General features: G+C 53.5%; 1 protein-coding gene across 1 annotated transcript in view; it reads right to left on the bottom strand.

Moving 5' to 3' along the window:
• The window catches only part of LOC144487221 (ubiquilin-4-like), a gene marked incomplete at its 3' end in the record, with an annotated part of 74,573 nt that extends 53,961 nt beyond the window's left edge, over positions 1–20,612 (bottom strand). The window contains 1 exon segment of the mRNA XM_078205294.1: positions 20,455–20,612. Coding sequence (XP_078061420.1) covers positions 20,455–20,559 — 105 coding nt within the window.
• Between the last annotated feature and the right edge of the window lie 814 nt (positions 20,613–21,426).

Genomic DNA, 21,426 nt, shown 5'->3' on the forward strand with positions numbered 1-21,426 from the left:
AGATTCTGTATGGGGCTTATCCATTATGCCTATAGACAATGATCATTCCCATTCAACATGGTGTTTAGACTCTATTGTCAATACTGTATAGATTCCACATGAGGTCGATATTCTATGGATTCCAGTGTTTGGAGTATGGATTCTATAGGGTGTTACACTGTATAGTTCTATATAGTGTCTATACTGTATAGACTCTGGCTTTTAGTGCGTGGATTCTATATGATTTGTACGGGTGTTTAGTGCATGGATTATACATGGTGTCTGAGCTCTTATAGACTCTATAGTGTGGGTTTGCTCCGGATGCTCCGGTTTCCTCCCACAGACCAAAGATGTGCAGGCTAGGTGGATTGGCCACGCTAAATTGCCCTTTAGCGTCCCGGGATGCATAGGTTAGAGGGATTAGTGTCGGGATATGGGGGTAGGGCCTGGGTGGGATTGTGGTCGGTGCAGACTCGATGGGCCGAATGGCCTCTTTCTGCACTGTCGGGTTTCTATGATTGATTCTATAGACTCTGGACTTTACAGCCTGGATTCGATATGGTGTTAAAACCCATCGAGTGTCTAGTGCATGGATTCTACATGGCATCCAAACTATGGACTCTGATGTTTAGTGCGTGGATTTTATGTGGTGCCTACACTCTTATAGACTTTGGTCTGTATGGATTCTATAGGTGCCTATACTCAGACTTTAGAGTGCATGGATTACATACGGTGTCTACGCTATAGGCTCTGGTGGTTACTGTCTGGGTTCTATACTCCATAGCTCTGGTGTTTAGTGTATGGATTGTATAAGGCTCTAGAGGGCCTGGTGGTTACAGTGCATAGATTGTATTGGGTGCCTGTACTTTATGGACTGTGTTGTTTATACCGTGAATTCTATGTGGTGTACATATTATATAGGCTCTGGCACTTAGAGTATGGATTCTACACGGTGTGTATTCTATACAGACCTTGGTGTTACAGCATCAAGATTCTATGGGGTACTTATAGTAGAGACTGAGGTGGTTACACTGCATGGATTCGATATAGAGGCTGGTGTTTGGAGTATGGATTCTATAGGGTGAACACAGTCAGAGTTTTAACAACACCAGGTTAAAGTCCAACAGGTTTATTTGATAGCAAATGCCATTAGCTTTCGGAGCGCTGCTCCTTCGTCAGATGGAGTGGATATCTGCTCTCAAACAGGGCACAGAGACACAAAATCAAGTTACAGAATACTGATTAGAGTGCAAATCTCTACGGCCAACCAGGTCTTAAAGATACAGACAATGTGAGTGGAGGGAGCATTAAGCACAGGTTAAAGAGATGTGTATTGTCTCCAGACAGGACAGCCAGTGAGATTCTGCGAGTCCAGGAGGCAAGCTGTGGGGGTTACGGATAGTGTGATAGTCGCTACGACAACGGATGAATGAACACCGCTCAACAATCACCAGGCAAGACTGGTCTCTTCCTGTTGGGGAGCACTTCAGCGGTCATGGGCATTCAGCCTCTGATCTTCGGGTAAGCGTTCTCCAAGGCAGCCTTCATGACACACGACAGCGCAGAGTCGCTGAGCAGAAACTGATAGTCAAGTTCTGCACACACGAGGACGGCCTAAACTGGGATGTTGGGTTCATGTCACACTATCAGTAACCCCCACAGCTTGCCTCCTGGACTTGCAGAATCTCACTGGCTGTCCTGTCTGGAGACGATACACATCTCTTTAACCTGTGCCTAATGCTCCCTCCACTCACATTGTCTGTATCTTTAAGACTGGTTGGCTGTAGAGATTCGCATTCTAATCAGTATTCTGTAACTTGATTTTGTGTCTCTGTGCCCTGTTTGAGAGCAGATATCCACTCCATCTGACAAAGGAGCAGTGCTCCGAATGCTAATGGCATTTGCTACCTAATAAACCTGTTGGACTTTAACGTGTTGTTAAAACTCTTACTGTGTTTACCCCAGTCCAACGCCGGCATCTCCACATCATGACTTCTATAGAGTGGCCATACTTTATGGACTGTTTACGGCACATTAATTCTATAGGGTGTCGATATGGCATAGACTGATGTTAAATGTGTGGATCCCATAAGGTGTTTATACTCTATATACTTTGGTGTTTCGTGTCTGGATCCTATGGGGTACCTATACCCTATAGACACTGGTTTGCAATGTATGGATTCTTTAGGATGTTGATACTCAATAAACACTGGCCTTTACAGTTCACGGCCTATATAGGGTGTCTATATGTCACAGAATCCGGTGCTTACAGCGTGAGTGCTATTATGTAGGGCGCCTATATGCTTTATAGACTGGTGCTTACACTGTATGGATTCTATAGGGATGTCCATACACTGGACTCTGGCGTGTGGATTCTATAGGGTGTAAATAGTCTGTAGACTCTGGTGTGCACACTATAGATTACATCGGGGTGCCTGCGCTCTTTACACACCGGTGTTCACACAGCATGGATTGTACAAGGTGTCTAGATCTATACTGCCGGGAGTTGAGTATATGGATTGTACAGGGTGTCGGCTCTGCATTCAGACAGTATGGATTGTATAGGGTGTGTAGACTCTATAGAAATGGGTGTTAAGAATAAGGATTGTATAGGGCGCCTGCCTCGAGTTCAGACAGTATAGATTATATACGCTGCCTAGACTCTATACAGCCTGGTGAGTGTATGGATTGCATAGGGTGTCTGCCATGCATTCAGACAGTATAGGGTGTGCAGACTCTATACAGCCTGGTGCTGGCTGTGTGGACTGTATACAGTGTGAGAGGGGCTGTGTGGATTGTATACGGTGTGTAGAGGGGGTTGTGTGGATTGTATAGGGTGTGTGAGGGGGCTGTGGGGATTGTATAGGGTGTGTGAGGGGGGCGGTGGGGATTGTATAGGGTGCGTGAGGGGTGTGTGGATTGTATAGGCTGTGTAGAGGGGGTTGTGGGGATTGTATAGGGTGTGTGAGGGGCTGTGTGGACTGTATAGGGTGTGTGAGGGGGCTGCGGGGATTGTATAGGGTGTGTAGAGGGGACTGTGGGGATTGTATAGGGTGTGTAGAGGGGCTGTGGGGATTGTATACGCTGTGTGAGGGGGCTGTGGGGATTGTATAGGGTGTGTGAGGGGTGTATGGATTGTATTGGGTGTGTGAGGGGGCTGTGGGGATTGTATAGGGTGCGTGAGGGGGCTGTGGGGATTGTATAGGGGGTGTGTGGATTGTATTGGCTGTGTAGAGGGGGCTGTGGGGATTGTATAGGGTGTGTGAGGGGGGGCTGTGTGGATGGTATAGGATGTGTAGAGGGGCTGTGGGGATTGTATAGGGTGTGTGAGGGGCTGTGGGGATTGTATAGGGTGTGTAGAGGGGCTGTGTGGATTGTATAGGGTGTGTAGAGGGGGGTGTGGATTGTATAGGGTGAGAGAGGGGCTGTGTGGATTGTATAGGGTGTGTGAGGGGGCTGTGTGGATTGTATAGGGTGTGTGAGGGGCTGTGTGGGTTGTACAGAGTGTGTGAGGGGCTGTGTGGATTGTATAGGGTGTGTGAGGGGGCTGTGTGGATTGTATAGGGTGTGAGGGGCTGTGGGGATTGTATAGGGTGTGTGAGGAGCTGTGTGGATTGTATAGGGTGTGTAGAGAGGGCTGTGTGGATTGTATAGGGTGTGAGGGCTGTGAGGATTGTATAGGGTGTGTGAGGGTGTGTGTGGATTGTTTAGGGTGTGTGAGGGGCTGTGTGGATTGTATAGGGTGTGTGAGGGGCTGTGTCGATTGTATAGGGTGTGTAGAGGGGCTGTGTGCGTTGTATAGGGTGTGTAGAGGGGTGTGTATTGTATAGGGTGTGTGAGGGACTGTGTGGATTGTATAGGGTGTGTAGAGGGGGAGGGTGTGGATTGTATAGGGTGTGTAGAGGGGGCTGTGCGGATTGAATAGGGTGTGTGAGGGTGTGTGTGTGGATTGTATAGGGTGTGTGAGGGGGGTGGGGATTGTATAGGGGGTGGGGATTGTATAGGGTGTGAGAGGGGCTGTGTGGATTGTATAGGGTGTGTGAGGGACTGTGTGGATTGTATAGGGTGTGTAGAGGGGGCTGTGCGGATTGTATAGGGTGTGTGAGGTGGGTGTGGATTGTATAGAGTGTGTGAGGGGGTGGGGATTGTATAGGGTGAGGTGTGTGTGGATTGTATAGGGTGTGTAGTGGGGGCTGTGTGGATTGTATAGGGTGTGTGAGGAGGGTGGGAATTGTATAGGGGGTGGGGATTGTATAGGGTGTGAGAGGGGCTGTGTGGATTGTATAGGGTGTGTGAGGGTGTGTGTGGATTGTATAGGGTGTGTGAGGGGGTGGGGATTGTATAGGGGTGGGGATTGTATAGGGTGTGAGGGGCTGTGTGGATTGTATAGGGTGTGTGAGGGGCTGTGTGGATTGTATAGGGTGTGTGAGGGGGTGTGCGGATTGTATAGGGTGTGTGAGGGGTGTGGATTGTATAGGGTGTGTGAGGGGGTGGATTGTATAGGGTGTGAGAGGGGGGGTGTGGATTGTATAGGGTGTGTGAGGGACTGTGTGGATTGTATAGGGTGTGGAGGGGCTGTGCGGATTGTATAGGGTGTGAGGGGCTGTGTGCATTGTATAGGTTGTGTGGGGGTGTGTGTGGATTGTATAGGGTGTGTGAGGGACTGTGTGGATTGTACAGGGTGTGTGAGGGGCTGTGCGGATTGTATAGGGTGTGTAGAGGGGGAGGGTGTGGATTGTATATGGTGTGTAGAGGGGGAGGGTGTGGATTGTATAGGGTGTGTAGAGGGGGCTGTGCGGATTGTATAGGGTGTGTGAGGGGGTGTGTGGATTGTATAGGGTGTGTGAGGGGGTGTGTGGATTGTATAGGGTGTGTGAGGGGGTGGGGATTGTATAGGGTGTGTGAGGGGCTGTGTGGATTGTTTAGGGTGTGTGAGGGTGTGTGTGGATTGTATAGGGTGTGTGGGGGTGTGTGTGGGTTGTATAGGGTGTGTAGAGGGGGCTGTGCGGATTGTATAGGGTGTGTGAGGGTGTGTGTGGATTGTATAGGGTGTGTGGGGGGTGTGGATTGTATAGGGTGTGTAGAGGGGGCTGTGCGGATTGTATAGGGTGTGTGAGGGGGGTGTGGATTGTATAGAGTGTGTGAGGGGGTGGGGATTGTATAGGGTGAGGTGTGTGTGGATTGTATAGAGTGTGTGAGGGGGTGGGGATTGTATAGGGTGAGGTGTGTGTGGATTGTATAGGGTGTGTAGAGGGGGCTGTGTGGATTGTATAGGGTGTGTGAGGGGCTGTGTGGATTGTATAAGGTGTGTGAGGGGGCTGTGTGGATTGTATAGGGTGTGTAGAGGGGGCTGTGCAGATTGTATAGGGTGTGTGAGGGGGTGTGGATTGTATAGGGTGTGAGGGGCTGTGTGGATTGTATAGGGTGTGTGAGGGACTGTGTGGATTGTATAGGGTGTGTAGAGGGGGCTGTGCGGATTGTATAGGGTGTGAGGGGCTGTGTGGATTGTATAGGGTGTGTGAGGGTGTGTGTGGATTGTATTGGCTGTGTAGAGGGGGCTGTGGGGATTGTATAGGGTGTGTGAGGGGGGCTGTGTGGATGGTATAGGATGTGTAGAGGGGCTGTGGGGATTGTATAGGGTGTGTGAGGGGCTGTGGGGATTGTATAGGGTGTGTAGAGGGGCTGTGTGGATTGTATAGGGTGTGTAGAGGGGGGTGTGGATTGTATACGGTGAGAGAGGGGCTGTGTGGATTGTATAGGGTGTGTGAGGGGGCTGTGTGGATTGTATAGGGTGTGTGAGGGGCTGTGTGGGTTGTATAGAGTGTGTGAGGGGCTGTGTGGATTGTATAGGGTGTGTGAGGGGGCTGTGTGGATTGTATAGGGTGTGAGGGGCTGTGGGGATTGTATAGGGTGTGTGAGGAGCTGTGTGGATTGTATAGGGTGTGTAGAGAGGGCTGTGTGGATTGTATAGGGTGTGAGGGCTGTGAGGATTGTATAGGGTGTGTGAGGGTGTGTGTGGATTGTTTAGGGTGTGTGAGGGGCTGTGTGGATTGTATAGGGTGTGTGAGGGGCTGTGTCGATTGTATAGGGTGTGTAGAGGGGCTATGTGCGTTGTATAGGGTGTGTAGAGGGGTGTGTATTGTATAGGGTGTGTGAGGGACTGTGTGGATTGTATAGGGTGTGTAGAGGGGGAGGGTGTGGATTGTATAGGGTGTGTAGAGGGGGCTGTGCGGATTGAATAGGGTGTGTGAGGGTGTGTGTGGATTGTATAGGGTGTGTGAGGGGGGGTGGGGATTGTATAGGGGGTGGGGATTGTATAGGGTGTGAGGGGGCTGTGTGGATTGTATAGGGTGTGTGAGGGTGTGTGTGGATTGTATAGGGTGTGTGAGGGGGTGGGGATTGTATAGGGGTGGGGATTGTATAGGGTGTGAGAGGGGCTGTGTGGATTGTATAGGGTGTGTGAGGGACTGTGTGGATTGTATAGGGTGTGTAGAGGGGGCTGTGCGGATTGTATAGGGTGTGTGAGGTGGGTGTGGATTGTATAGAGTGTGTGAGGGGGTGGGGATTGTATAGGGTGAGGTGTGTGTGGATTGTATAGGGTGTGTAGTGGGGGCTGTGTGGATTGTATAGGGTGTGTGAGGGTGTGTGTGGATTGTATAGGGTGTGTGAGGAGGGTGGGAATTGTATAGGGGGTGGGGATTGTATAGGGTGTGAGAGGGGCTGTGTGGATTGTATAGGGTGTGTGAGGGTGTGTGTGGATTGTATAGGGTGTGTGAGGGGGGTGGGGATTGTATAGGGGTGGGGATTGTATAGGGTGTGAGGGGCTGTGTGGATTGTATAGGGTGTGTGAGGGGCTGTGTGGATTGTATAGGGTGTGTGAGGGGGGTGTGCGGATTGTATAGGGTGTGTGAGGGGTGTGGATTGTATAGGGTGTGTGAGGGGGGGTGGATTGTATAGGGTGTGAGAGGGGGTGTGTGGATTGTATAGGGTGTGTGAGGGACTGTGTGGATTGTATAGGGTGTGTGGAGGGGCTGTGCGGATTGTATAGGGTGTGAGGGGCTGTGTGCATTGTATAGGGTGTGTGTGGATTGTATAGGGTGTGTGAGGGACTGTGTGGATTGTATAGGGTGTGTGAGGGGCTGTGCGGATTGTATAGGGTGTGTAGAGGGGGAGGGTGTGGATTGTATATGGTGTGTAGAGGGGGAGGGTGTGGATTGTATAGGGTGTGTAGAGGGGGCTGTGCGGATTGTATAGGGTGTGTGAGGGGGGTGTGGATTGTATAGGGTGTGTGAGGGGGTGTGTGGATTGTATAGGGTGTGTGAGGGGGTGGGGATTGTATAGGGTGTGTGAGGGGCTGTGTGGATTGTTTAGGGTGTGTGAGGGTGTGTGTGGATTGTATAGGGTGTGTGGGGGGGTGTGTGGGTTGTATAGGGTGTGTAGAGGGGGCTGTGCGGATTGTATAGGGTGTGTGAGGGTGTGTGTGGATTGTATAGGGTGTGTGGGGGGTGTGGATTGTATAGGGTGTGTAGAGGGGGCTGTGCGGATTGTATAGGGTGTGTGAGGGGGGTGTGGATTGTATAGAGTGTGTGAGGGGGTGGGGATTGTATAGGGTGAGGTGTGTGTGGATTGTATAGGGTGTGTAGAGGGGGCTGTGCAGATTGTATAGGGTGTGTGAGGGGGTGTGGATTGTATAGGGTGTGAGGGGCTGTGTGGATTGTATTGGGTGTGTGAGGGACTGTGTGGATTGTATAGGGTGTGTAGAGGGGGCTGTGCGGATTGTATAGGGTGTGAGGGGCTGTGTGCATTGTATAGGGTGTGTGTGGATTGTATAGGGTGTGTGAGGGACTGTGTGGATTGTATAGGGTGTGTGAGGGGCTGTGCGGATTGTATAGGGTGTGTAGAGGGGGAGGGTGTGGATTGTATATGGTGTGTAGAGGGGGAGGGTGTGGATTGTATAGGGTGTGTAGAGGGGGCTGTGCGGATTGTATAGGGTGTGTGAGGGGGGTGTGGATTGTATAGGGTGTGTGAGGGGGTGTGTGGATTGTATAGGGTGTGTGAGGGGGTGGGGATTGTATAGGGTGTGTGAGGGGCTGTGTGGATTGTTTAGGGTGTGTGAGGGTGTGTGTGGATTGTATAGGGTGTGTGGGGGGGTGTGTGGGTTGTATAGGGTGTGTAGAGGGGGCTGTGCGGATTGTATAGGGTGTGTGAGGGTGTGTGTGGATTGTATAGGGTGTGTGGGGGGTGTGGATTGTATAGGGTGTGTAGAGGGGGCTGTGCGGATTGTATAGGGTGTGTGAGGGGGGTGTGGATTGTATAGAGTGTGTGAGGGGGTGGGGATTGTATAGGGTGAGGTGTGTGTGGATTGTATAGGGTGTGTAGAGGGGGCTGTGCAGATTGTATAGGGTGTGTGAGGGGGTGTGGATTGTATAGGGTGTGAGGGGCTGTGTGGATTGTATTGGGTGTGTGAGGGACTGTGTGGATTGTATAGGGTGTGTAGAGGGGGCTGTGCGGATTGTATAGGGTGTGAGGGGCTGTGTGGATTGTATAGGGTGTGTGAGGGTGTGTGTGGATTGTATAGGGTGTGTGAGGGGGGTGTGGATTGTATAGGGTGTGTGAGGGGGTGTGGATTGTATAGGGTGTGTAGAGGGGCTGTGCGGATTGTATAGGGTGTGTGAGGGGGTGTGGATTGTATAGGGTGTAGAGGGGGCTGTGCGGATTGTATAGGGTGTGTGAGGGGTGTGTGGATTGTATAGGGTGTGTAGAGGGGGGGTGAGGGGGTGTGTAGAGGGTGGGTGAGGGGGTGTGTGAGGGGAGGTGTGTAGAGGGGGGTGTGGATTGTATAGGGTGTGTGAGGGGAGTGTGGATTGTATAGGGTGAGGGATGTGTGGATTGTATCGGGTGTGTGAGGGGGGTGTGGATTGTATAGGGTGTGTGAGGGGCTGTGTGGATTGTATAGGGTGTGTGAGGGGCTGTGTGGATTGTATAGGGTGTGTAGAGGGGGGTGCGGATTGTATAGGGTGTGTGAGGGGGGGTGGATTGTATATCATCATAGAATCATAGAAACCCTACAGTGCAGAAAGAGGCCATTCGGCCCATCGAGTCTGCACCGACCACAATCCCACCGAGCCCCTACCCCCAAATCCCTACATATTTACCCGCGAATCCCTCTAACCTACACATCTCAGGACACTAAGGAGCAATTTTGGAATGGCCAATCAACCTAACCCACACATCTTTGGACTGTGGGAGGAAACCGGAGCACCCGGAGGAAACCCACGCAGACACGAGGAGAATGTGCAAACTCCACACAGACAGTGACCCAAGCCGGGAATCGAACCCAGGACCCTGGAGCTGTGAAGCAGCAGTGCTAACCACTGTGCTACCGTGCCGCCGCTAACCACTGTGCTACCGTATAGGGTGTGTGAGGGGGGTGGGGATTGTATAGGGTGTGTAGAGGGGGCTGTGTGGATTGCATAGGGTGTGTGAGGGGCTGTGTGGATTGTATAGGATGAATAGAGGGGGGGTGGATTGTATAGGGTGTGTGAGGGGGTGTGTGGATTGTATAGGGTGTGAGGGGTGTGTGGATTGTATAGGGTGTGTGAGGGGGTGTGTGGATTGTATAGGCTGTGTGAGGGGTATGTGGATTGTATAGGGTGTGTGAGGGGTGTGTGGATTGTATAGGGTGTGTGAGGGGGTGGGGATTGTATGGGGTGTGTGAGGGGCTGTGTGCATTGTATAGGATGTGTGAGGGGGTGTGTGGATTGTATAGGGTGTGTGAGGGCTGTGTGGATTGTATAGGGTGTGTGAGGGGGTGTGTGGATTGTATAGGGTGTGTGAGAGGGTGTGGATTGTATATGGTGTGTGAGGGGGGTGGATTGTATAGGGTGTGTGGATTGTATAGGGTGTGAGGGGGTGTGGATTGTATAGGGTGTGTGAGGGGTGTGTGGATTGTATAGGGTGTGTGAGGGGTGTGGATTGTATAGGGTGTGTGAGGGGTGTGGATTGTATAGGGTGTGAGGGGGTGTGGATTGTATAGGGTGTGTGAGGGTGTGTGGATTGTATAGGGTGTGTGAGGGACTGTGTGGATTGTATAGGGTGTGTAGAGGGGGCTGTGCGGATTGTATAGGGTGTGAGGGGCTGTGTGGATTGTATAGGGTGTGTGAGGGGGGTGGATTGTATAGGGTGTGTGAGGGACTGTGTGGATTGTATAGGGTGTGTGAGGGACTGTGTGGATTGTATAGGGTATGTAGAGGCGGAGGGTGTGGATTGTGTAGAGGGGGTGTGTGGATTGTATAGGGTGTGTGGGGGGTGTGGATTGTATAGGGTGTGTAGAGGGGGCTGGGCGGATTGTATAGGGTGTGTGAGGGGTGGGGATTGTATAGGGTGTGTAGAGGGGGCTGTGCGGATTGTATAGGGTGTGTGAGGGGGGTGTGGATTGTATAGGGTGTGTGAGGGTGTGTGTGGATTGTATAGGGTGTGTGGGGGGTGTGGATTGTATAGGGTGTGTAGAGGGGGCTGTGCGGATTGTATAGGGGGTGTGTGGATTGTATAGGGTGTGTGGGGTGTGTGGATTGTATAGGGTGTGTAAAGGGGCTGGGCGGATTGTATAGGGTGTGTGAGGGTGTGTGTGGATTGTATAGAGTGTGTGAGGGGGTGGGGATTGTATAGGGTGTGTAGAGGGGGCTGTGTGAATTGTATAGGGTGTGTGAGGGGGGTGTGGATTGTATAGGGTGAGGGGTGTGTGGATTGTATAGGGTGTGTAGAGGGGGCTGTGTGGATTGTATAGGGTGTGTGGATTGTATAGGGTGTGTGAGGGGGGTTGGGAATGTATAGGGGTGGGGATTGTATAGGGTGTGAGAGGGGCTGTGTGGATTGTATAGGGTGTGTGAGGGGCTGTGTGGATTGTATAGGGTGTGTGAGGGGGCTGTGTGGATTGTATAGGGTGTGTAGAGGGGGCTGTGCAGATTGTTTGGGTGTGTGAGGGGGTGTGGATTGTATAGGGTGTGAGGGGCTGTGTGGATTGTATAGGGTGTGTGAGGGACTGTGTGGATTGTATAGGGTGTGTAGAGGGGGCTGTGCGGATTGTATAGGGGGTGTGAGGGGCTGTGTGGATTGTATAGGGTGTGTGAATTGTATAGGGTGTGTGAGGGGGGTGTGGATTGTATAGGGTGTGTAGAGGGGCTGTGCGGATTGTGTAGGGTGTGTGAGGGGGTGTGGATTGTATAGGGTGTAGAGGGGGCTGTGCAGATTGTATAGGGTGTGTGAGGGGGGGTGGATTGTATAGGGTGTGTAGAGGGGGGGTGAGGGGGTGTGTAGAGGGGGGGTGAGGGTGTGTGTCAGGGGTGTGTGTAGAGGGGGGTGTGGATTGTATAGGGTGTGTCGAGGGGGCTGTGTGGATTGTATAGGGTGTGTGAGGGGCTGTGTGGATTGTATAGGGTGTGTAGAGGGGGGTGCGGATTGTATAGGATGTGTGAGGGGTGGTGGATTGTCTATCATCATAGAATCATAGAAACCCTACAGTGCAGAAAGAGGCCATTCGGCCCATCGAGTCTGCACCGACCACAATCCCACCGAGCCCCTACCACCAAATCCCTACATATTTACCCGCGAATCCCTCTAACCTACAAATCTCAGGACACTAAGGAGCAATTTTAGAATGGCCAATCAACCTAACCCACACATCTTTGGACTGTGGAAGGAAACCGGAGCACCCGGAGGAAACCCACGCAGACACGAGGAGAATGTGCAAACTCCACACAGACAGTGACCCAAGCCGGGAATCGAACCCAGGACCCTGGAGCTGTGAAGCAGCAGTGCTAACCACTGTGCTACCGTGCCGCCGCTAACCACTGTGCTACCGTATAGGGTGTGTGAGGGGGGTGGGGATTGTATAGGGTGTGTAGAGGGGGCTGTGTGGATTGTATAGGGTGTGTGAGGGGCTGTGTGGATTGTATAGGATGAGTAGAGGGGGGGGTGTGGATTGTATAGGGTGTGTGAAGGGGGTGTGGATTGTATAAGGTGTGAGGGGGGTGTGGATTGTATAGGGTGTGTGAGGGGGTGTGTGGATTGTATAGGGTGTGTGAGGGGTGTGTGGATTGTATAGGGTGTGTGAGGGTGTGTGTGGATTGTATAGGGTGTGTGAGGAGGGTGGGAATTGTATAGGGGGTGGGGATTGTATAGGGTGTGAGAGGGGCTGTGTGGATTGTATAGGGTGTGTGAGGGTGTGTGTGGATTGTATAGGGTGTGTGAGGGGGGTGGGGATTGTATAGGGGTGGGGATTGTATAGGGTGTGAGGGGCTGTGTGGATTGTATAGGGTGTGTGAGGGGCTGTGTGGATTGTATAGGGTGTGTGAGGGGGGTGTGCGGATTGTATAGGGTGTGTGAGGGGGGGTGGATTGTATAGGGTGTGAGAGGGGGTGTGTGGATTGTATAGGGTGTGTGAGGGACTGTGTGGATTGTATAGGGTGTGTGGAGGGGCTGTGCGGATTGTATAGGGTGTGAGGGGCTGTGTGCATTGTATAGGGTGTGTGTGGATTGTATAGGGTGTGTGAGGGACTGTGTGGATTGTATAGGGTGTGTGAGGGGCTGTGCGGATTGTATAGGGTGTGTAGAGGGGGAGGGTGTGGATTGTATATGGTGTGTAGAGGGGGAGGGTGTGGATTGTATAGGGTGTGTAGAGGGGGCTGTGCGGATTGTATAGGGTGTGTGAGGGGGGTGTGGATTGTATAGGGTGTGTGAGGGGGTGTGTGGATTGTATAGGGTGTGTGAGGGGGTGGGGATTGTATAGGGTGTGTGAGGGGCTGTGTGGATTGTTTAGGGTGTGTGAGGGTGTGTGTGGATTGTATAGGGTGTGTGGGGGGGTGTGTGGGTTGTATAGGGTGTGTAGAGGGGGCTGTGCGGATTGTATAGGGTGTGTGAGGGTGTGTGTGGATTGTATAGGGTGTGTGGGGGGTGTGGATTGTATAGGGTGTGTAGAGGGGGCTGTGCGGATTGTATAGGGTGTGTGAGGGGGGTGTGGATTGTATAGAGTGTGTGAGGGGGTGGGGATTGTATAGGGTGAGGTGTGTGTGGATTGTATAGGGTGTGTAGAGGGGGCTGTGCAGATTGTATAGGGTGTGTGAGGGGGTGTGGATTGTATAGGGTGTGAGGGGCTGTGTGGATTGTATTGGGTGTGTGAGGGACTGTGTGGATTGTATAGGGTGTGTAGAGGGGGCTGTGCGGATTGTATAGGGTGTGAGGGGCTGTGTGGATTGTATAGGGTGTGTGAGGGTGTGTGTGGATTGTATAGGGTGTGTGAGGGGGGTGTGGATTGTATAGGGTGTGTGAGGGGGTGTGGATTGTATAGGGTGTGTAGAGGGGCTGTGCGGATTGTATAGGGTGTGTGAGGGGGTGTGGATTGTATAGGGTGTAGAGGGGGCTGTGCGGATTGTATAGGGTGTGTGAGGGGTGTGTGGATTGTATAGGGTGTGTAGAGGGGGGGTGAGGGGGTGTGTAGAGGGTGGGTGAGGGGGTGTGTGAGGGGAGGTGTGTAGAGGGGGGTGTGGATTGTATAGGGTGTGTGAGGGGAGTGTGGATTGTATAGGGTGAGGGATGTGTGGATTGTATCGGGTGTGTGAGGGGGGTGTGGATTGTATAGGGTGTGTGAGGGGCTGTGTGGATTGTATAGGGTGTGTGAGGGGCTGTGTGGATTGTATAGGGTGTGTAGAGGGGGGTGCGGATTGTATAGGGTGTGTGAGGGGGGGTGGATTGTATATCATCATAGAATCATAGAAACCCTACAGTGCAGAAAGAGGCCATTCGGCCCATCGAGTCTGCACCGACCACAATCCCACCGAGCCCCTACCCCCAAATCCCTACATATTTACCCGCGAATCCCTCTAACCTACACATCTCAGGACACTAAGGAGCAATTTTGGAATGGCCAATCAACCTAACCCACACATCTTTGGACTGTGGGAGGAAACCGGAGCACCCGGAGGAAACCCACGCAGACACGAGGAGAATGTGCAAACTCCACACAGACAGTGACCCAAGCCGGGAATCGAACCCAGGACCCTGGAGCTGTGAAGCAGCAGTGCTAACCACTGTGCTACCGTGCCGCCGCTAACCACTGTGCTACCGTATAGGGTGTGTGAGGGGGGTGGGGATTGTATAGGGTGTGTAGAGGGGGCTGTGTGGATTGTATAGGGTGTGTGAGGGGCTGTGTGGATTGTATAGGATGAATAGAGGGGGGGTGGATTGTATAGGGTGTGTGAGGGGGTGTGTGGATTGTATAGGGTGTGAGGGGTGTGTGGATTGTATAGGGTGTGTGAGGGGGTGTGTGGATTGTATAGGCTGTGTGAGGGGTATGTGGATTGTATAGGGTGTGTGAGGGGTGTGTGGATTGTATAGGGTGTGTGAGGGGGTGGGGATTGTATGGGGTGTGTGAGGGGCTGTGTGCATTGTATAGGATGTGTGAGGGGGTGTGTGGATTGTATAGGGTGTGTGAGGGCTGTGTGGATTGTATAGGGTGTGTGAGGGGGTGTGTGGATTGTATAGGGTGTGTGAGAGGGTGTGGATTGTATATGGTGTGTGAGGGGGGTGGATTGTATAGGGTGTGTGGATTGTATAGGGTGTGAGGGGGTGTGGATTGTATAGGGTGTGTGAGGGGTGTGTGGATTGTATAGGGTGTGTGAGGGGTGTGGATTGTATAGGGTGTGTGAGGGGTGTGGATTGTATAGGGTGTGAGGGGGTGTGGATTGTATAGGGTGTGTGAGGGTGTGTGGATTGTATAGGGTGTGTGAGGGACTGTGTGGATTGTATAGGGTGTGTAGAGGGGGCTGTGCGGATTGTATAGGGTGTGAGGGGCTGTGTGGATTGTATAGGGTGTGTGAGGGGGGTGGATTGTATAGGGTGTGTGAGGGACTGTGTGGATTGTATAGGGTGTGTGAGGGACTGTGTGGATTGTATAGGGTATGTAGAGGGGGAGGGTGTGGATTGTGTAGAGGGGGTGTGTGGATTGTATAGGTGTGTGGGGGGTGTGGATTGTATAGGGTGTGTAGAGGGGGCTGGGCGGATTGTATAGGGTGTGTGAGGGGGTGGGGATTGTATAGGGTGTGTAGAGGGGGCTGTGCGGATTGTATAGGGTGTGTGAGGGGGGTGTGGATTGTATAGGGTGTGTGAGGGTGTGTGTGGATTGTATAGGGTGTGTGGATTGTATAGGGTGTGTAGAGGGGGCTGTGCGGATTGTATAGGGGGTGTGTGGATTGTATAGGGTGTGTGGGGTGTGTGGATTGTATAGGGTGTGTAAAGGGGCTGGGCGGATTGTATAGGGTGTGTGAGGGTGTGTGTGGATTGTATAGAGTGTGTGAGGGGTGGGGATTGTATAGGGTGTGTAGAGGGGGCTGTGTGAATTGTATAGGGTGTGTGAGGGGGGTGTGGATTGTATAGGGTGAGGGGTGTGTGGATTGTATAGGGTGTGTAGAGGGGGCTGTGTGGATTGTATAGGGTGTGTGGATTGTATAGGGTGTGTGAGGGGGGTTGGGAATGTATAGGGGTGGGGATTGTATAGGGTGTGAGAGGGGCTGTGTGGATTGTATAGGGTGTGTGAGGGGCTGTGTGGATTGTATAGGGTGTGTGAGGGGGCTGTGTGGATTGTATAGGGTGTGTAGAGGGGGCTGTGCAGATTGTTTGGGTGTGTGAGGGGGTGTGGATTGTATAGGGTGTGAGGGGCTGTGTGGATTGTATAGGGTGTGTGAGGGACTGTGTGGATTGTATAGGGTGTGTAGAGGGGGCTGTGCGGATTGTATAGGGGGTGTGAGGGGCTGTGTGGATTGTATAGGGTGTGTGAATTGTATAGGGTGTGTGAGGGGGGGTGGATTGTATAGGGTGTGTAGAGGGGCTGTGCGGATTGTGTAGGGTGTGTGAGGGGGTGTGGATTGTATAGGGTGTAGAGGGGGCTGTGCAGATTGTATAGGGTGTGTGAGGGGGGGTGGATTGTATAGGGTGTGTAGAGGGGGGGTGAGGGGGTGTGTAGAGGGGGGGTGAGGGTGTGTGTCAGGGGTGTGTGTAGAGGGGGGTGTGGATTGTATAGGGTGTGTCGAGGGGGCTGTGTGGATTGTATAGGGTGTGTGAGGGGCTGTGTGGATTGTATAGGGTGTGTAGAGGGGGGTGCGGATTGTATAGGATGTGTGAGGGGTGGTGGATTGTCTATCATCATAGAATCATAGAAACCCTACAGTGCAGAAAGAGGCCATTCGGCCCATCGAGTCTGCACCGACCACAATCCCACCGAGCCCCTACCACCAAATCCCTACATATTTACCCGCGAATCCCTCTAACCTACAAATCTCAGGACACTAAGGAGCAATTTTAGAATGGCCAATCAACCTAACCCACACATCTTTGGACTGTGGAAGGAAACCGGAGCACCCGGAGGAAACCCACGCAGACACGAGGAGAATGTGCAAACTCCACACAGACAGTGACCCAAGCCGGGAATCGAACCCAGGACCCTGGAGCTGTGAAGCAGCAGTGCTAACCACTGTGCTACCGTGCCGCCGCTAACCACTGTGCTACCGTATAGGGTGTGTGAGGGGGGTGGGGATTGTATAGGGTGTGTAGAGGGGGCTGTGTGGATTGTATAGGGTGTGTGAGGGGCTGTGTGGATTGTATAGGATGAGTAGAGGGGGGGGTGTGGATTGTATAGGGTGTGTGAAGGGGGTGTGGATTGTATAAGGTGTGAGGGGGGTGTGGATTGTATAGGGTGTGTGAGGGGGTGTGTGGATTGTATAGGGTGTGTGAGGGGTGTGTGGATTGTATAGGGTGTGTGAGGGCTGTGTGGATTGTATAGGGTGTGAGGGGCTGTGTGGATTGTATAGGGTGTGTGAGGGGCTGTGTGGATTGTATAGGGTGTGTGAGGGGCTGTGTGGATTGTATAGGGTGTGAGGGGGTGTGTGGATTGTATAGGGTGTGTGAGGGTGTGGATTGTATAGGGTGTGAGGGTGTGTGTGGATTGTATAGGGTGTGTGAGGGTGTGGATTGTATAGGGTGTGAGAGGGGTGTGTGGATTGTATAGGGTGTGAGGGGTGTGTGTGAATTGTATAGGGTGTGAGGGGGTGTGTGGATTGCATAGGGTGTGTGAGGGGGTGTGTGGATTGTATAGGGTGTGTGAGGGGTGTGTGGATTGTATAGGGTGTGTGAGGGGTGTGTGGATTGTATAGGGTGTGAGGGGTGTGTGGATTGTATAGGGTGTGAGGGGGTGTGGATTGTATAGGGTGTGTGAGGGGGTGTGGATTGTATAGGGTGTGTGAGGGGTGTGTGGATTGTATAGGGTGTGTGAGAGGGTGGGGATTGTATAGGGTGTGTGAGGGGTGTGTGGATTGTATAGGGTGTGTGAGGGGGTGTGGATTGTATAGGGTGTGTGAGGGTGTGGATTGTATAGGGTGTGAGAGGGGTGTGTGGATTGTATAGGGTGTGAGGGGTGTGGATTGTATAGGGTGTGAGGGGGTGTGTGGATTGTATAGGGTGTGAGAGGGGGGTGTGGATTGTATAGGGTGTGAGGGGGTGTGGATTGTATAGGGTGTGAGGGGGTGTGGATTGTATAGGGTGTGAGAGGGGTGTGTGGATTGTATAGGGTGTGAGGGGGTGTGGATTGTATAGGGTGTGAGGGGGTGTGTGGATTGTATAGGGTGTGAGAGGGGGTGTGGATTGTATAGGGTGTGAGGGGGTGTGTGGATTGTATAGGGTGTGAGGGGGTGTGTGGATTGTATAGGGTGTGAGGGGTGTGTGGATTGTATAGGGTGTGTGAGGGGGTGTGGATTGTATAGGGTGTGAGGGGTTGTGTGGATTGTATAGGATGTGAGGGGTGTGTGGATTGTATAGGGTGTGAGGGGGGTGTGGATTGTATAGGATGTGAGGGGGTGTGTGGATTGTATAGGGTGTGAGAGGGGGTGTGGATTGTATAGGGTGTGAGGGGGGGTGTGGATTGTATAGGGTGTGAGGGGGTGTGTGGATTGTATAGGGTGTGAGGGGTGTGTGGATTGTATAGGGTGTGTGAGGGGGTGTGGATTGTATAGGGTGTGAGGGGTTGTGTGGATTGTATAGGATGTGAGGGGTGTGTGGATTGTATAGGGTGTGAGGGGGGTGTGGATTGTATAGGATGTGAGGGGGGTGTGGATTGTATAGGGTGTGAGAGGGGTGTGGATTGTATAGGATGTGAGGGGGGGTGTGGATTGTATAGGATGTGAGGGGGGGTGTGGATTGTATAGGGTGTGTGAGGGGGGGTGTGGATTGTATAGGGTGTGTGAGGGGGTGTGGATTGTATAGGGTGTGAGGGAGTGTGTGGATTGTATAGGGTGTGAGAGGGGGTGTGGATTGTATAGGGTGTGAGGGGGTGTGTGGATTGTATAGGGTGTGAGGGGGTGTGTGGATTGTATAGGGTGTGAGGGGTGTGTGGATTGTATAGGGTGTGAGGGGTGTGTGGATTGTATAGGGTGTGTGAGGGGGTGTGGATTGTATAGGGTGTGAGGGGTTGTGTGGATTGTATAGGGTGTGTGAGGGGTGTGGATTGTATAGGGTGTGAGGGGTGTGTGGATGGTATAGGGTGTGTGAGGGGGGTGTGGATTGTATAGTGTGTGTGAGGGGGGTGTGGATTGTATAGGGTGTGTGAGGGGGGTGTGGATTGTATAGGGTGTGTGAGGGGGTGTGGATTGTATAGGGTGTGTGAGGGGGTGTGGATTGTATAGGGTGTGTGAGGGGGGTGTGGATTGTATAGGGTGTGTGAGGGGGTGTGGATTGTATAGGGTGTGTGAGGGGGTGTGGATTGTATAGGGTGTGTGAGGGGGTGTGGATTGTATAGGGTGTGTGAGGGGGTGTGGATTGTATAGGGTGTGTGAGGGGGTGTGGATTGTATAGGGTGTGTGAGGGGGGTGTGGATTGTATAGGGTGTGTGAGGGGGTGTGGATTGTATAGGGTGTGTGAGGGGGTGTGGATTGTATAGGGTGTGTGAGGGGGTGTGGATTGTATAGGGTGTGTGAGGGGGTGTGGATTGTATAGGGTGTGTGAGGGGGGTGTGGATTGTATAGGGTGTGTGAGGGGGTGTGGATTGTATAGGGTGTGTGAGGGGGTGTGGATTGTATAGGGTGTGTGAGGGGGTGTGGATTGTATAGGGTGTGTGAGGGGGTGTGGATTGTATAGGGTGTGTGAGGGTGTGTGAGGGGGTGTGGATTGTATAGGGTGTGTGAGGGGGTGTGGATTGTATAGGGTGTGTGAGGGGTGTGTGGATTGTATAGGGTGTGTGAGGGGGGTGTGGATTGTATAGGGTGTGTGAGGGGGTGTGGATTGTATAGGGTGTGAGGGGGGGTGTGGATTGTATAGGGTGTGAGGGGGGTGTGGATTGTAGAGGGTGTGAGGGGGGTGTGGATTGTAGAGGGTGTGAGGGGGGTGTGGATTGTAGAGGGTGTGAGGGGGTGTGGATTGTATAGGGTGTGAGGGGGGTGTGGATTGTATAGGGTGTGTGAGGGGGTGTGGATTGTATAGGGTGTGAGGGGGTGTGGATTGTATAGGGTGTGAGGGGGGGTGTGGATTGTATAGGGTGTGAGGGGGTGTGTGGATTGTATAGGGTGTGTGAGGGGGTGTGGATTGTATAGGGTGTGAGGGGGGGTGTGGATTGTATAGGGTGTGAGGGGGGTGTGGATTGTATAGGGTGTGAGCGTGGTGTGGATTGTATAGGGTGTGAGGGGGGGTGTGGATTGTATAGGGTGTGAGGGGGGTGTGGATTGTATAGGGTGTGAGCGTGGTGTGGATTGTATAGGGTGTGAGGGGGGGTGGATTGTATAGGGTGTGAGGGGGGTGTGGATTGTATAGGGTGTGAGGGGGGTGTGGATTGTATAGGGTGTGAGGGGGTGTGGATTGTATAGGGTGTGAGGGGGTGTGTGGATTGTATAGGGTGTGAGGGGGTGTGTGGATTGTATAGGGTGTGAGGGTGTGTGTGGATTGTATAGGGTGTGAGGGGGGTGTGGATTGTATAGGGTGTGAGGGGGTGTGGATTGTATAGGGTGTGAGGGGGGGTGTGGATTGTATAGGGTGTGTGAGGGGGTGTGTGGATTGTATAGGGTGTGAGGGGGGTGTGGATTGTATAGGGTGTGTGAGGGGGGTGTGGATTGTATAGGGTGTGAGGGGTGTGGATTGTATAGGGTGTGAGGGGGTGTGTGGATTGTATAGGGTGTGAGGGGGGTGTGGATTGTAGAGGGTGTGAGGGGCTGTGTGAGGGGCTGTGTGAGGGGCTCTGTCTCCGGCAGTCAGTGCCGCTGCCGCGGGGTTGGGTGTCCGGGCCGGGGCCGCGGGTTGGGGGTCTGGGCCGCGGGGTTGAGGGTCTGGGCCCGGGCCGGGTCTCCCCGCGGGGCCCGGGCTGTGGGAGTGTGAGAGGCCCGGGGCCCCGCGGGGACAGTGTGTCTCTGCCTCCCTGCCTGTCTCCCCCCATCTCCGGCCTCTCACCTCCCGCACGGACGCCTCCTCCTCCACGGCGAACTCCTCGCGGTCTTTGGGGGTTTTGACGGTGACTTTAATCCGCCGCTTTCCAGAACCTTCCGCCGCCGCCATCGCTCCGCGCCCGCCCGCCCTCACCGAGTGCGCGCGCAGCCGCCGGGCGGGGCCGCGACCCGGGGCGGAGGCACGCATGCGCGGGCGGGGCGTGCGGCCTCCGTGCGCCTGCGCCAGGGGAGGTGGGAGCGGCCATCAGTTGCGCCTGCGCGGGGAGTGGGAGGGAGAGCAGGTGCGCCTGCGCAACAGGGCGACGGCGCGAGAGGGCCAAATGTTCCTGCGCATAAGGCAGAGGACGGGAGGACAGGTGCGCTTGCGCGAGGAAGGATCGGCAAGTGCGCCCGCGCAGAAAGGTGAGGCTGAATGGACAACTGCGCCTGCGCAGAAAGATGAGGCTCGGCAAATGCGCTTGCGCAGAACGCAGTGACAGGGAGGGCAACAGCGCCTGCGCCGAAGGGAGGAGGCGGGGCCAACAATGTGCGCCAGCACAGAAGGGTGGTTGACGGTCGACAAGTGCGCCTCCGCCGAAAGGGGGCGGAGTTCGTAAGCGCCCCCGAGGCGGGAGGAGGCGGAAATCGCGCATGCGCAAAACGGGAGGGCAGGCTTGATGTTGCGCCTGCGCAGAACGGGAGGGCAGGCTTGATGTTGCGTCTGCGCAGAACGGGAGGGCGGGCCGGATGTTGCGCCAGTGCGGAGCTGCGTGGAAGCGGCTCAGGGAGTGAATGACCCCCGCCGCCCCTTCAAAAAAAACGCGCCAATAAGCAGCCGCCGGGAGCCCCGCGCCGGCCCCGTTACAGCGGCGGAGAGAGCGCCAAGCTCGGCCTCGGAAACAACTTCCGGGGGAAGCTGGGCTTCCGGTTCCGGGTGATCTGCTGGTTGCTATGGTTCCGGGTTTAGCCCCGCCCACTCCCCCGAGTGCCGCTGGAG

The sequence above is a fragment of the Mustelus asterias genome, unplaced genomic scaffold (genome assembly GCF_964213995.1).
Source record: "Mustelus asterias unplaced genomic scaffold, sMusAst1.hap1.1 HAP1_SCAFFOLD_655, whole genome shotgun sequence".
In the NCBI taxonomy this organism is placed as follows: domain Eukaryota; kingdom Metazoa; phylum Chordata; class Chondrichthyes; order Carcharhiniformes; family Triakidae; genus Mustelus; species Mustelus asterias.